General features: G+C 36.0%; 1 protein-coding gene across 3 annotated transcripts in view; it reads left to right on the top strand.

Moving 5' to 3' along the window:
• Positions 1-16713, top strand: part of KIAA2026 (KIAA2026 ortholog) — a 142454-nt gene that overhangs the window by 14138 nt on the left and 111603 nt on the right. For 2 of the 3 annotated variants that reach the window (XM_034663831.1, XM_034663830.1), the window contains exon 2: positions 13112-13312. The exons of the other annotated variant lie outside the window; for it this stretch is intronic. In XM_034663831.1, coding sequence (XP_034519722.1) covers positions 13112-13312 — 201 coding nt within the window. The remainder of the gene's footprint in view (positions 1-13111; positions 13313-16713) is intronic. 3 annotated transcript variants of the gene reach the window in all.

The raw sequence follows: 16713 nt of genomic DNA, 5'->3' as shown, positions 1-16713 counted from the left end.
TCATAGCGGAGGAGCGTGATGTGGGGCTCGATCCCATAACGCCAGGATCACGTCCTGAGCCGAAGGCAGATGCTCAACTGCTGTGCCACCCAGGCAACCCCCAATTTAAGTTATTCTATCTACCAAGCTATTTCAACAATTTTGTTTGCCAGTAATCAAAGAAAAAAAAAAGAGTATGGCAGATATAATTAATAAACTGCAAACACATATTGACAGTATTAGCTGGTTATGGTTAATTTGACAGCTTGGTTTTTATACCAAATCTGTATGTGTAATATAATTATAAGAACATAATCCCAAATAAATGACATGTTAAATAAAAGGTTTTAAGAAACAATTAAATATGGCAATATTTCATGGTGATCCACAGAGTACTGAACAAGTGTGAGAACCATTTATATCCTCTGGTTTATCTGAATCCCTGATTATGGTGCAATTGTCAGTACTTTAGTTATTTCCTCTAATTACTAATTCCAGGATAGGGAATTTGGTTGGTAGTGAGATTTAGAGTCAAAGGTTATCGGTTATATTTAAGTCTTATTTTAAAACAAGTATCATGGTGGGTACCTGGGTGACTCAGTCGGTTAAGTGTCTGCCTTTGGCTCAGGTCATGATCCCAGGGTCCTGGGATGGAGCCCCACATTGGGCTCCCTGCTCAGGGGGGAGCCTGATTCTCCTTTTCCCTCTGTCTGCCACTCCCCCTGCTTGTGTGTTCTCTCTCCCTGTCCCTCTCTCAAGTAAATAAATGCAACCTTAAAAAAAAATAAAACAAGTATCATGGCAAGAGCACATAGACTATAGGATAACTGAGATCTATTTTAATTCTTTAATAGCATAGCAGTTTAAATCTTTTTTCTACTAACAGTTAAAATTTATTCATTTCTTTCCATATGCTATAAATACTCTGCCAAGCATGCTCTTTGAAGATTTGGAAAAAAAGAGAAAATTGTAAAAAAATGAAGATAAAAAATCACCCATCCCATCATAGAGATAATCACTTGGTAGCCGTCTTATCTCATCTATATCATATATATTGTTTACTCACACACAAAATGTCAATACAAAATTTGGATTTGCCATATCTACAGTTTTATATCCCTCTTATCACCTATTAGATTTGATTTTACTTGTTAATCAAATGTTACATGTGAATGTTGTTACATATGAGACTGTACAGTAGCAGGATAACAACAGTAAGAACTTGTAATGTGGTTTTTGTTTCGGTTTGGTTTTTGGCCCTGTAGTTGTTTGTTTTTGGGGTTTGGGTTTTTTTTTTTTTTTTTTGAATTATGTTATGTTAGTCACCGTGTAGTACATCATTAGTTTTTGATGTAGTGTTCCACGATTCATTATTTGCGTATAACACCCAGTGCTCCATGCAATACGTGCCCTCCTTAATACCCATCACTGGGCTAGCTCATTCCCCCCATCCCCCTCCCTTCTAAAACCCTCAGTTTGTTTCCCGGAGTCCATACTCTCTCATGGTTCATCTCCCCCTCTGTTCCCCCCTATTTCATTTTTCCTTCCTTCTCCTAATGTCCTGTAGTTTTTTCTTCTAAAAAATTATTTTTTTGCCATGTGGATTAGCTGTCTTTTGCTTTGTTTGGCTACCAACAGAAAATTACAGACCAACTTCAGTAAAAATTAGCCTAACTCATTAGCAGGTAGGTTGAAGCCATCAGTCATGCCATGATGAGTTTGTTAAGATTTATAGTAAGAATATATCTTAAAAATATATTTCAGTATTTCTAATCACAGAGGTTAGCTAGCTTTCTAGTATCTTCATCACTCTACTATATTTTATAATTATCCTTTTCAACAGTACTTGTGATTAATTTGCCAATCTAGAGCAAGTAGTAGAAATAGAACCTGTCTTGACTGCCTTTATTTTTCTATTTTTTATTTTTATTTTTTTTAAGGATTTTATTTATTTATTTGACAGAGAGAGAGAGACAGCCAGCGAGAGGGGGAACACAAGCAGGGGGAGCGGGAGAGGAAGAAGCAGGCTCCCAGCGGAGCAGGGAGCCCGATGCGGGGCTCGATCCCAGGACTCTGGGATCACGCCCTGAGCCACAGGCAGACGCTTAAGGACTGAGCCACCCAGGTGCCCCTTGACTGCCTTCAATACACAAAAGCCCAGTAGAACTTCTGAAATTACACTTTATCATAATTTTAGTAATAGTTAACATATATTAAGTGCCACCCTTTGTCACTCTGTTTAAAGGGCTTTATCAGTATGAAATTATTTAATCCGTAGAACTCTTGAGGTAACTGGTGATTTATATAACCTGTTTTACAAATGAGGAAAGGAGGCAAGGAGGCACGAAAATTAATTCACCTAGACTAGTTAGTGGAAGCACCTGGATTGAAATCCAGACTGTTTGGCTCCAGAACCCAGGTACTTAATCACTATGCTGTGATGCTTATGAACAAGGAGCTATAAGGATTGAGAGAAAGGAGCCTTTCTACCTGAGAGAGAGACTGGAGAGAAAGGGATCATAAGGGATTTCAGGGAGGAAGGAACATTTAGATACCTGTGGTGGTAGGATTGATAGTATTTGCAATAAAATTATAAAAATGATTATATGTTTGAAATATGTGAAAATCTAAAGGAAATAGTTGAGATGTCTCTACACTGTACATGGACTTTGTTTAGCTATATAGTGGTTAGTGTGTGTTTTAGTAGTTTATTAATTTAAAAATAAGTATATCTGGTGGGAAAAATTTAACGTATGTAGGTAATACAGACACTAAAAATGTCTCCTTTTCTCACCAGTTCCCTGCTCTTCTACTATTAAGAAACTACTACTGTTACTAGTTTCCTTTCTTCAATTGGGTGTCTCATAGCCATCTCAAATTTTAACGTATTCAAAACTGAACTTGTGGTTTGTTTTGTTTTTTTGCTTTTCTAAGCCTATTCTTACCTTCTCAGTAAATTACTCCACTGTCCACCAAGTTGCTCTGGCCAAAAAACTAGCTTTTTTCATTGATATTTCCTTTTCATTTATTTCTCATATTAAACATATCAACCAGTTGTGAGCCTTCTTCCTTAAAACTGTGTTTTAACTCTTGCCTATCCCTCTCTGTTTATCACCACTTAAGTACGAGTCATTATCATCTCTTGCCTGGAATACTGTTGTAGTTTCCTGACTTTTGTTTTCTTTATTCTGCTTTTTCCTCCTAGAGTCTCATTTTCTCCTTAGCAGCCAGAGTGAACCTTTAAAAATGTACATACATTAAGAGAAGTCATTATCCTGCTTAAAGTGTTTCATTGGCACTTAAGCTATAGTAAGGAGTTTGGCTTACCATTTTACATACCTACAAAGCCATTTCTCACCTTAGAGCCTTGATATTTGTTTTTTTATCTAGAATACTCTGTCCCCAAGATTTTTTTGGTTTGTGTGTTTGTTTTTGTCATGGCTGGCTCCTCCTGTCAGTTCTTCAGAGAAATTGTTCTTGACTGTCTTTCACAGAGCTTATAGTATGTTACTTACAGTTAGAACTGATGTTTGTATATATGTATTTGTTTACTCACTTTTCATATCTTACTCATTTTGTCTGTTTTCGGTGAGGAAAGGAATCTTGCCTGTGTTCATCTTGTTATAATTGTTGCTAACACCTAGCCCACTACCTATAAGTAATTAATATTGAATGAAGGAATAAATGAATGACTGAACAAGTGAATGGATCTGTCTAGAGTTTGTTTTGATCAAGGCGTAAGGTTGAAATACACCTTTGTTTTTTCTTACATTCAGCCAGTTGTCGCAGCATTATTTTTTTCCATTGTTTTCTTATACCATTTTTTATAATACATTACATTCGTGGTGTGTTTGGATCTATTTTTTTTTTTAAGTTTTTATTTAAATTCCAGTTAGTTGGGGCACCTGGGTGGCCAGTCTTTAAGCATCTGCCTTCGGCTCGGGTCATGATCCCAGGGTCCTGGGATCCAGTCCTGCATCTAGCTCCCTGCTCTGTGGGAGGCCTGCTTCTCTCTCACCCACACCCCCTGCTTGTGTTCCCTCTCTCACTGTCTCTCTTACTGTCAGATAAATAAATAAAATCTTTTAAAAAAATAAATTTCAGTTAGTTAATATACAGTGTAATATTAGTTTCAGGTATACAATATAGTGATTTAACACTTCCATACATCACTTGGTGCTTATTACAAGTGTACTCCTTAATCCCTATCACCTATTTAACCTATCTCCCTGCCTGTCTCCCCTCTGGTACCGTCAGTTTGTTCTCTACAGTGAAGAGTCTGTTTCTTGGTTTGCCTCTCTCTTTCTTTCTTTCTTTTTTTGTTTTCCTCTTTGTACCCTTGTATTGTTTCTTAAGTTCCACATGTGAGTGAAATCATATGGTATTTGTCTTTTTTTGACTTAGTTTGCTTAGCATAATACTCTCTTGCTCCATATATGTTTGTGCAAATGGTGAGTTTTTGTTCTTTTTTATGTCTGAGTAATATTCCCTTGTATATATACCCCACATCGTCTTTATCCATTCATCAGTTGGTGGACACTTGGACTATTTCCATAATTTGGCTATTATAGATGATGCGGGCATAAACATAGGGGTGTGTGTATCCCTTTGAATTCATATTTTTGTATTTGGGTAAATCTGTAGTGGTGTAATTGCTGGGTTGTAGGGTAATTCTATTTTTAACTTTTTGAGGAACCTCCATACTGTTTTCCAGAGTGACTGCACCAGTTTGTATCCCACCAACAGTGCAAGAGGGTTCCCCTTTCTCCACAGTCCGCCAACACCCATTGTTTCTTGTGTTGTTGATATTATCCATTCTGACAGGTGTGAGGTGATATCTCATTATATTTTATGATTTGTATTTCCCTGATGATCAGTGACATTGAGCTTATAAAACTCAACACTCATAAAATGAATGATCCAATTAAAAATAGGCAGATGATATGAATAGATACTTTTCCAAAGAGAGCTTTTTGCCTAAGGTCAGGAAGAAGACATGGGTGTCTAACTCTCAGGACTTCTATTCAACATAGTATTGGAAGTCCTAGCCACAGCAGTTAGACAATGAAAAGAAATGAAAGGAATTCAGATCAGCAAGGAAGAAGTCAAACTTTCACTATTTGCAGATAAGATGATACTATATATAAAAAACCCAAGAGACTCACTGAAAAACTACTAGAACTGATAGACCAATTCAGTAAAGTCACAGGACACAAAATCAACACACAGAAATCTTTTGCATTTCTATATGCCAGTAGTGAAGCAGCAGAAAGAGAAATTAGGAATCAGTTCCATTTACAATCGCGTAAGACACCATATGTGTACTCTGTAATCCCCATCACATATTTCACCCATTCCCCCACCATAACCATAAGACACCTAGGAATAAACGTACCCATATGACACCGAAAACCGTAGGACACCTAGGAATAAACCTAACCAAAGAGGTAAAAGATCTGTCCTCTGAAAACTATAAAACAATGGTGAAAGTAATTGGAGATGACACAAAGAAATGGACGGACATTCCATGCTCATGGATTGGAAGAACAAATATTGTTAAAATGTCCATATTACCCAAAACTATCTACAGATTCAGCGCAATCCCTATCAAAATAACACTGGCATTTTTCATAGAGCTGGAACAAAGAATCCTTAAGTTTGTATGGCATGATAAAAGACCTCGAATAGCCAAAGTGATCTTGCAAAAGAAAAGCAAAGTTGGAGGCATCACAATTCTGGATTTCCAGTTATAGAGTTAAAGTGATCAAAACAGTATGGTACTGTCATAAAAGTAAGCACATAGATCAAGCAAAGCAGAATAGGAAACCCAGAAATGGACTTAAAACTTGCATGGTCAGTTATCTTTGATAAAACAGGAAAGAATATCCAATGGGAAAAAGTGAAATCTTTCCAACAAATGGTGTTGGGAAAACTGGACAGCAACATGCAAAAGAATGGAACTGGACCACTTCCTTATACCATATGCAAAACTAAATCTACATTCAAAAGATCTAAATGTAAAGACCTGAAACCATAAAAACCCTAGAAGAGAACATAGGCAGTAACTTCTTCGACATCAGCTGTAGAAACTTTTTCCTGGGTATGTCTCTTCAGGCAGAGGAAACAAAAGCGAAAATACACTTTTGGGACTATATCAAAATAAAAAGCTTCTGCACAGCAAAGGAAACTTCCATCAATAAAACTGAAAGACAGCCTACAGAATGGGAGAAGATGTTTGGAAATGACATATCTGATAAAAGGTCTGTATCGGAAATACACAAGAATTTATGAAACTCAACACCTAAAGAATAAATAATCCAGTTAAAGACTGGGGAACACATGAGCAGACATTTCTCCAAAGAAGATATCAGATGGTCAACAGACACATGAAAAGATGCTCAACATACTGATCATCAGGGAAATGTGAATCAAAACTATAATGAGATATCATCTCACACCTGTCAGAATGGCTGAAATCAGCAATGCAAGAAACAAGTGTCAGTGAGGATGTGAAAAAAGAGGAACACTTGTGCACTGTTGGTGGGAATGCAGACTGGTGCAGGCACTGTGGAAAACAGCATGGAGTTTCCTCAAAAAGCTAAAAATGAATGACTGGGATCCAGTAATTGCTCTACTGGGTATTGACCCAAAGAATACAAGAACACTAAATCAAAGGGATACATGCATCCTGATGTTGATACCAACATTATCTGCAAAGCCAAATTATGGAAGAAGCCCATGTGTCCATCAGCTGAAGGATGGATAAAGAAATAGTGGTATAAATCTACAAGGGAATATTATTTAGCCGTGAAAACGAATGAAATCTTGTCATTTGCAGTGACATTGGATGAAGCTAGAGAGTACAATGGTAGGCAAAGTAAGTCACTCAGAAAAAGACAAATACTGTATGATTTCACTCGCACGTGGAATTTAAGAAACAAAACAAGCAAAGGGAAAAAAAGAGACAGACTCTTAACTATAGAGAAGAAACTGATGGTTATCAGGGGGAAGGTGGGTGGGGGAATGGGTGAAGTATGTGATGGGGATTACAGAGTACACATGATAATGAGCACTAAGTAACATGGAATTGTTGAATCACTGTTTTGTACACCTGAAACTGATATAATAGTTAATGTTAACTGTAGTGGAATTCAAATAAAAAACTTAATAAAAATATCTTTTGAAGTTTAAAATAGGAGATCATTTGGGAAGAGTGATTTCAGTAGTGTAAGTGCAGGCAAATGCCAGATTGGGGTGTGAATGAAACATGAAATGAGTTGGGAGTTTAGATGTCACTCTTTACAAGGAATGTTGTTGTTGTTGTTGTTGTTGTTTAAATGTTTTATTTATTTTAGAGGGCGTGTACAAATGGGAGGAGCAGTGGGAGGGAGAGAGGACTTCAGTCTCAGGGCTTCATCTCGTGCCCTGAGATTATGACCTGAGCTACAACCAAGAGTCTGGCACTTAACCAACTGAGCCACCTATGGTTATGGTTTGTTTTTAAGGGTAAACTTTTACATGTTTGTATGATAAAGACAACTAGCACGTAGAGGTTGAAATTGCAGAAGATAATAAATGAAATACGAATTCTGAAATGAGAAGCACATTTTTTCGCTGCAATTTAAAGTAGCATTTAGATAATTTTGTTCTGCGAAAAACAGGAAATGGGAGCTGTTCCGTAAAACTAGTCATGCAGCTCTTCCATAAAAACTACCAGTTTTTCAGGGTGCCTGGGTGATCTCAGGGTTGGGAGTTCACGCTCTGCATTGGGCTCCATGGTGGGTGTGAAGCCTAATTTAAAAAAAAAAATGCAGAAAACCTACCATTTTCTCTGTGAAACAAGTGGTAGGGAAAGTCAGTTACTAAGTTATGATGGGTAGTGGGGTGAAGCATTTGAATAATGATTATGTTTTGAAATTGCTGTTATGGAGTATCATTGAGGGAGTTGACCTTTAAAAAGTCCTCTTAGGTGGGGTTGAACTCAGTTTAGGTTACACAGGTAACAGTACAAGGTGGTGATTTTTCCTGCAGTGCTTAGTAGTGGAGGTATTAGGAATGAAGGAGTTTTGGCTGAGATGCAAGAAGGAAATGGAATGCCTGAGACAGATAATTGGTCAGGAGATTTGTCATGTGTGATGGGTTCCAACTACTTGTCAATATGAATAGCTAAAAGACACTGAATTATATTAGAGCAAATGAAGCAGTCAAATAAGGGATTGGAGATCTGGGTGACGTGATGAGTTTAAAATGTGGGGGTGGGAGGGGCTGCCTGGGTGGCACAGTTGGTTAAGGGTGGGACTCTTGGTTTTGGTGAGGATGTGATCTCGTGGTTTTGAGTTGGAACCTTGTCTGGGCTCTGCGTTCAGTGTGGAGTCTGCTTGAGACTCTCCCTCTGCCCATTCCCCCACCCTTACTTTCTCTAAAATAAGTAAATAAATCTTTTTTTAAAAATGTGGGGGGAGTAAGTAACAACTGGAAGAATAAAACGAAAGAATATCAAGTGAGAAATAAATTTCATAGTCTGATAAATGCAAAAATACTTTTTGTAGGTATGAAGACTTCTTTATTCTGAAAATTTTTTTGGGTATTTGATACAGCTGAATCTGAGAGCAGTGGTTTCCAAACTTTTGTGATCTGGTTTCCCAAAAGAAAGATTTTGAATATGTGCCCTCAGTGTATCTACATTTATTTATCGGTCATTTAGTCATATTCTGTGCTATTATATTTTATATATTGTAAAATCTAGGTACTTAACTCGAGAGATTAAGCATATTTTAAAAATAAGTTTTAACATTGATGTTACAAAACAGTGTGGGTGAGGACATTGTGATAATTTTGAAAATTTTGGTTTAATACTTGGCTATAGAGCTGTTTGAAAGGTCTGTTTTATGTTGTTTATTTTTGGTGCTTGGTATTATAATGACTGTTGTAGTTCAGGGCTCATAAAGATGCATAAATCCAGGTGGAAGGGCATTGTAAGCTGGGCTGACTACATTGTGATGCTTATCAAACTGGCAAGCAAAATTTTTTTTAAGATTGATTTATTTATTTGAGAGAGAGAGCACAGAGAGGAGCAGCAGACTCTCCGCTGAGCAGGGAGCCCGATGTGGGTCTCGATCCCAAGACCCTGAGATGACCCGAGCAGATGGTTAACTGACTGAGCCACCCAGGAGCCCCTCAAACAGGCAAAAATATCTGTTGAAATTCACTAGTAAGAGTTGTCTTCTCTAATTTCAGTTAGTTGCTCTTGAAGACTGATACGAAGGTTCTGTTTTGCTGGATAGTTTTCATTTATCCCTCCAAACCTATTCTCCACCTTTGTGCAATGTGCTCTGTGTCCTCGGAGGCTGATTTCTAAGGACTGAATCAACTGGTCTGCCTTGTGTTCTGGCTTCTGATTGGGTTCAGTCAGTGGGAGGCACTGACAGGAGAACAGAGAGGCGTTGGGATATCGTAACAGGTTTCTCTTTGCTGGGCTACAGATTGTCAGTAACTGTACTCCATCATTCTGTGGCTCGCTTCTATAATTTTACCTTTCTTTGTTCCAGTACCTATCCCTTCTTTTTCCCCTTTTGGGCATAGAGTGATGATAGCTCACTAGCTATCCCTATCCCTTTCTAGTTTTCCTTTAACCTTGGCTACACATTTGTGAATAGTTTCTTTGTTAAATATCACCTCATTTTTAGTGTATCTTGCCAGAATCCTGAGGGCTGTAGTTGCATCTAAAATTTTTTTATTATTTATTTATGTATTTATTTTTGGTTTTAAATTTTCCAGCATTAATCTACTAAATGGGTTAAAATAATGACCAAAACTCTTTATTTAGAATATTTTTAAACAGATTAGGTAATTGTTTCCAAATTTTAATTGTGCAGATACAATTTTTATACATGGACATTTATATTATTTTGACAACAAAAACAAAAAAAGTCACATAATAGGGGAGCCTGGGTGGCGTAGTCGTTGAGCATCTGCCTTCGGCTCAGGGCGTGATCCCGGCGTTATGGGATCGAGCCCCACATCGGGCTCCTCCACTAGGAGCCTGCTTCTTCCTCTCCCACTCTCCCTGCTTGTGTTCCCTCTCTCGCTAGCTGTCTCTGTCTAATAAATAAATAAATAAATAAATCTTTAAAAAAAAATCACATAATGAAACCTTTTCAGACATCTGTCTTTAGTGGGGGAGGGTGGTGTTACTACATATATTAGCCATAAGTAAAGCTTAATATCAATTCACTTCTTTACTACTTTAATAATTTGAAACAGAATTAAGCCTTTGAATTTTGAAATTTGGAATGTATTAACAACACAGAAAAGACCTTCTATGCTTTTAAAAAAAAGAAAGAAAGAAAGAAAGGAAGGAAGGATAACTAAAACGCCAGGAGTCAACTGTAATTATTGCTTAGCTTTTGCTTATAGTTAGCAATCTGTTATTTTCAAACTATTGTCAGACTGATTTTATAAAATAATATTCCAAGTAGGAGGGAAAATACCTTGAATTTTAGAAAGGGAGAGTTATTTTAGTGTATTATTTTAATTGTTTATTGATTATCTGACAATTCTTATTTGGAGGTGAGACTTAATTATTTTTATCTTATTGCATTTTATTCTCTGATAAATGAAGCCCAAGTAGTCCGTAACAAATGTTCAATTGGTATTTTACTACAGAGAAGATAGATGACTGGAATTTTTCAACTTAAGTTTTATGTATGTAAATTTAAAATGAAAAATAAACAGCTTGGTCTGTATCCTTACAAATATCGAATGCATTGGTCTTTGAGGCTCTCAAGTTACACCCATTAACAAAACAAAACCCTTATCTTCCTGGAGCTTTCATTCTTGTGAGATGGAAAATTGATAAGTAATAATTATACAATATAATGTAGTGATAAACAGGAAGAAAAAGAAATGTCTAAGGGAACAAAGAGTGACAGGGGATCCTTTACTAGTTATGGTCAGGGAAGTCCTCTCAGGTATGCTGGCGTTTGAACAGATTTGGATGAAGTGATAATGCCTAGCATACAGATACTGGAGGGAAGAATTCCTTAGATGAGGAATAAGGATGATCAAGGGCAAAGCTGGTGTTGGTGTAACGATAATACAGAGACTTTTGTGGCCAGGACACAAAGAGCTACGATGAACAGAGTGGTAGAAAACGGGGTCTGGAGAGGTAGATACCGGTCTTACTGCGCTAGATCTTTTAGGCCTTCAGAATTTTGGATTTTTAAGTGTAATGAAAGGCTTTGGAGGAGACAGAGCAGGGGAATGACATGATCTGATTACCTGTTAAAAGGATGACCTGGGTCTCTACATGAAGTATAGACTATAAGGAGATTAGAATAGAAGCCAGAATGCCTGTCATGAAGAGACTGCAGTAGTCTAGGTGAGAGTTTGAATTTGTACGCAAACATACATACTATGTATGTTTACACATGCATATACTTACATATCATTACTTTTGGGTTAAAAGATATATTCAGAAACTGTTTTACATTCAGCAGTGTAATACGGACATCTTTTACAGTGAGTACATACAGACTTCCTAATTCCTTTTGATGGATGGATGTTATTCCATGTTGTGGTATACATTGTTTAATCTATGTATAAAAGGACATTTATGTTTACAGAACCATAGTGAGCAAAGTTCAGGATGGAAAGGCATTTGATTGTATTTTGTGCCATAGAGGTTTGTTTTATTGAACCTTATTAGCCTATTTTGTATTAAAGAAAGCCTATAGGAAAGCAGGAAATTTTGATTACAGGGTCAACTTTTAATTTACATAGAATTCATCCAGCATATTGACTGCTAACTTGGGATATTGACTTGATTTTGCCATTGTAGAAACAACGTGTTCACAACCTTCAGAGGTTCTAGCATATTTTACAGAGGTAGAAGAGCAGATATTTTCCCTGATGCTTTTTATAATTAGCCCTTTTTATAGATAGAAGTTTAGAAGTCAGGTTTTAATTTAGACTTAAAAACTTGGTAACCAGATTAACGTTTCTTTTTCCAGTGTAAATGGTTATTTCAAATTCATTAAAGGGATTTATGGATAATTAAATAAACTGCTGAGAAACTTTTTTATCAGTATTTTTGAGTATTAGATTAATATCTTAGTGCATTAATAGAATATTATAGGGTAGGGAGACATTTGTGTGACACTGAAAAGGGAGTCTTGATTCCTAGATTCTTTTTATATACCTTTTGTAGGTTTCCAAATTTGCAGTTATATATTGTAGTACTTAATATATTGTAATGTTTCATTTGTCTATAATTTCTTCAAAGTGTTTATGTACCATGAATTTTCTCTTCCAAAATGTTTTTGTGGTATTGTGCATTTTCCTATACCTGTAGGTAGTATGAAATATATGAAGAAATGTAAAGATAGGGGCGCCTGGGTGGCACAGCGGTTGAGCGTCTGCCTTCGGCTCAGGGCGTGATCCCGGCGTTATGGGATCGAGCCCCACATCAGGCTCCTCCGCTATGAGCCTGCTTCTTCCTCTCCCACTCCCCCTGCTTGTGTTCCCTCTCTTGCTGGCTGTCTCTATCTCTGTCAAATAAATAAATAAAATCTTTAAAAAAAAAAAAAAAGAAATGTAAAAATAAGCTGCATTTAATTTTGTAAACAGTAAACTTTTTTTTTCATTGAAGAGACAGTTTTTTAATTCTTAATTTTAATGTGAAAGATTCATATATTTCTTTTTTTCTTTAATTTTTTAATTTATTTGAGAGAAAGAGGGAGCAGAAGCAGCAGAAGGGACAGAGGGAGAGGTAGAGGGAAGAACAGACTCCCTGCTGAGTGGGGGAGCCTGACCTGGGGCTTGATCCCAGGACCCCAAGGTCATGACTTGAGCTGAAGTCAGATGCCCAACCAACTGAGCCACCCAGGCGCCCCAAGATTTATATATTTCTTAAATGTAGGGAAGGGTCTGTCATTCTGACTAATTTTATGATATGGGTAAGGAAAATTAGAAATTATGTAGGGCAGATAAAAATCTGGAGCATAGCTAAGTAAGGTTCAATATATACTTTTTATATAGTTAGCGAAAGAGATTATTCTTAAGATGCTGGTTAATGGGGTTTATTGCTTACCCAGAAGATTTGACCTTATGAATTGACTTATTCTTCTCCAAGGCACTTGAGAGAAAAGACAACGATAGCAGTTACATCTAGAGGCTATTATGGATTGGAGGATGAGAAGGGAACTGCATGTACCTCAACAAGGCGTCGGTCAACACCACGAAGTTTGGCAGGCTTGACAAGTGGAGTTTTTGAATCTATAATGGTTCAAGTTTTGAGACAGGAAGAACAGCTGAGAGCAAAAGAAGAAAAAAGGTAAATGTTACAAAAAAAAAAGGTCATTTTAAAATTTCTAGGAACTACTTTTCAAAGAGTAGCTGTATAATTTTTGTGTGCCCATATCAAATTTTGGGCCCATTTTAGTAGTGTTGCAAAATGCATTGTCACTCAAGTATGAATTCATAATGAAGTGTCAACAATTTGTTTAAAAATACAGTTTTAAATATCAAAACAAATTACTTTGAAGCTATACACAAATTTTTACAAAAGATTTCAGAATGCTTTCTAGATTTCTAGAAGTATAATCAAATGAATTATAAATGAAAATAGAACTATTACCAAATTTTAGATTAGAAGAGTTTTATATAGATTTGTATAGCTTTAGAATAGATTCACAGACTTTTAAAATTAGGAGAAACTCCAGAGCTTAGTTCAAAATGACACATAGGTTCACCTCTGCCAGTTCCTCCATTGGTATTAATTTTTTGTATAACTCAGCCTACCCTGGGCTCATCAGGAAAGAATGTTGTGCTTAATTAGTGTTACCTTCTAGGGTCTGGGATCATAGATTGATGGCATTTGTATAACATTTTATTTATAACAAAACAGACTAGGGTCCAAAGAGGTGATTACTCAAAAAAGACTGGTGATTTTCAAAGTAAATCAAATCTCAAACTCAAACTATATTAGGAGTGTTTGCTGATGTAATAGGGAACTACTGATGCTACTCAAAGGCAATTTATAATATGTCTTTGTTACATTCATACTAATAAATTTAGCTTGCTTTAATATTTGTATGATTAAAACTCAACCTTGAGACTTTCTCCCATCATACTTTTTATTCTAGTGATTAATTCAGAACCCACTGTGAAATACTTTTTTTTTCCTTTTACAAAACCTTATAGAGCTATTCCTGCTATAGGAAAGGGGATTTTATGAAAGGGGCTAAAGATTAATCTGACAATAGTGTATCATAGATTGGAATGGAGAGAAAATGAAGAAAAGGAAGGCCTGTAGGAAGAAAGCTATATCTAGATCTTCACTGCTGATGACCAGAGATAGGGAGAGAGAGGTCAGATTGTTCTGGGAACAAGCAGCAAGACTAAGTACTTTCTTTTATACTAAGGTGTAACAAAGGAAGAGACAAAGATAAGTCAGGACATAGTTGAATTAATAGTTATAGCAGCAAAAAGAAAATAAGAAAGAATGCTTAACATATATTGAACATGATTATTTGCCAGGTTTAGCTCTAAGTACCTTATATGTATTTAACATTTATCCTGAAGCACAGAGAGATTAATTAACTTGTCCAAGGTTAGGCAATTTTTGAGTCATAGTCAAGATTTTGATCCCAGGCATTTTGGCTCTAGAGCTTGTGCTCCTAACTAATATGCTGTCCTTTTGACTTGTAAAATGATGGAACTATCAAAGAGAACAGAGGGGCCTGAATCTACAGTATGAGGAAAGATCAGTGAACTCTTTTTAGTGAGTTGTTTGAAGTGATGAAGGAAACATTTAAACATCCAAGTAGGAATGGATAGTAGAAAACTAGAAATCTAACTGAATCTTTTTCTTTTCTTCAGCTTTATATGTTTGTGTGTCCTTGTGCTTAACGTCAAATAAACATAGATGAATAAGATATGGGTGAAAATCCTCCATTAAATGTCCTGGTGACTACGGTAATTTCATGGTGTAATACAAATTAAACATTCTCTTTGGGTTTAGTGTTAACTTTTAATTTTTAAATTATAAATATTTTAAACATGAAGCAAAGAATAAAATTATAATGAAAGTCCACGTACCCACTACTCAGCAATTTTTAAAGAAATTAACATAGTTAAATCAGTGTTCCCTAGATTTTTCCTTTGCTCCCGGAGGAAACCACTATCCTCACTTTCTCATTCCCATGCATTTTATTATTGAATTTTAAGAATTCTGTTATGTATTATGGATGCAAGTACTTTGTCAGATATATATTTATTGCAAACATTTTCTCCTGGTCTTTTGCCTGACTTTTCATTGTCAGTGTTTTTTAAGAAATAGAACATTTTAACTTCAGGTTTATTCTTTTGTTTTAATGTTTTGTGCTTTTTATGACCAAAGAAATCTTAGCTTACCCAAGATTATGAATTTTCTCCCTTTTTTCCCCAGAAATTTCTAAATTTTATTTTATTTATTTAGAGAGGGAGAGAGAGAGTGAGGGCAGAGGGAGAGGGAGAGAGAGAATCTTAAGCAGGCTCTATGCCCAGTGCAGAGCCCATGTGGGCCTGATCTCACAACCCTGAGATCATGAGCTGAGCCAAAATCAAGAGTTGGGCACTTAACCCACTGAGCCATCCACACACCCCTCTAAATTTTGTTTTTTATGGTTAGGTCTGTCATTCATTTGAAGTGAATTTTTGTGTGTGGTTTGAATTAAAGGTGAAAGTTTTTTTTCCATATAGCTAGTCCGTTGTCCCAGAATCATGTGTTGAAAAAAACTATTCTTTCCTTACTAAATTAGATTTGCATCTTTATTGAAAGTCAGTTGAACATTTATTTATGAGTCTTTCTGGACTTTTATCTATAGGTCTGTCCTTAGGCTAATAATACATTGACTTGATTACTATAGCTTTATAGTAAGCTTTGAAATTTGGTAGTATGAGTCTTCCAGCTTTGTGTTTTGTTTTTTGTTTTCGAAATTGTTAGGCTATACTAGCATCTTCGCACTTCTGTGTGATTTAGATCATATTGTAAACGCCTACAAAAAAAAAAAGCATGAGGAAATTTTGATTGAAGTTGCATGGAATTTATCAGTCAGTTTCTGGGTAGTTGTAAATTTCTTTCAGTGCCATTTTTTAGTTTTCAGTGATTACATTTTCCACATATTTGGTTAACTGTACTCATAATATTTTCATGTTTTTGATGCAACTGTAAATAATTTTTTAAGTTCAGTTTACAATTTTTGGTTGCCAATATATAGAAATACAATTGATTTTTAGTGTAGGGACCTTTGTCTCTTTGTACTCTGAGTTCTGAAAGATTTTGCTTCCTGTAGTTTGGAAGTCTGCTATTGCATGTATATGTACCTATGATGCTTATGGTTTTTTGATGGATTGACATCCTTATTACGTCTCTTTATCTCTGATAATATTTCTGGCATTGTTTAATATTGCATTTTATCTCAACTGTTGGCTTATGAGTCATCGTTACTTGAAATTTCTTTTTTAGTGGCTTCTCTAGGCTTTACAAGATGCGCTTAACTTGCCACATTTAACTTCAGACGTTATACTTCTTCACCATGTACTACTGTTTACCCCTTCTCATACTTGGTGCTGTTGTTGTCATTTTACTTCTACAATATGTTATAAACCCCAGTACTCCATTATTGTATGTGCTTTCAGTAGCTATCTTTTGAAGAAATTTAAGAATGAAGAGAAAAATGTATTTTTTTTTTT

The sequence above is a fragment of the Ailuropoda melanoleuca genome, chromosome 7, assembly GCF_002007445.2.
Source record: "Ailuropoda melanoleuca isolate Jingjing chromosome 7, ASM200744v2, whole genome shotgun sequence".
Lineage (NCBI taxonomy): Eukaryota > Metazoa > Chordata > Mammalia > Carnivora > Ursidae > Ailuropoda > Ailuropoda melanoleuca.
Note: the sequence above shows the minus strand (reverse complement) of the source record. Positions and strands in the feature narration are given on the sequence as shown.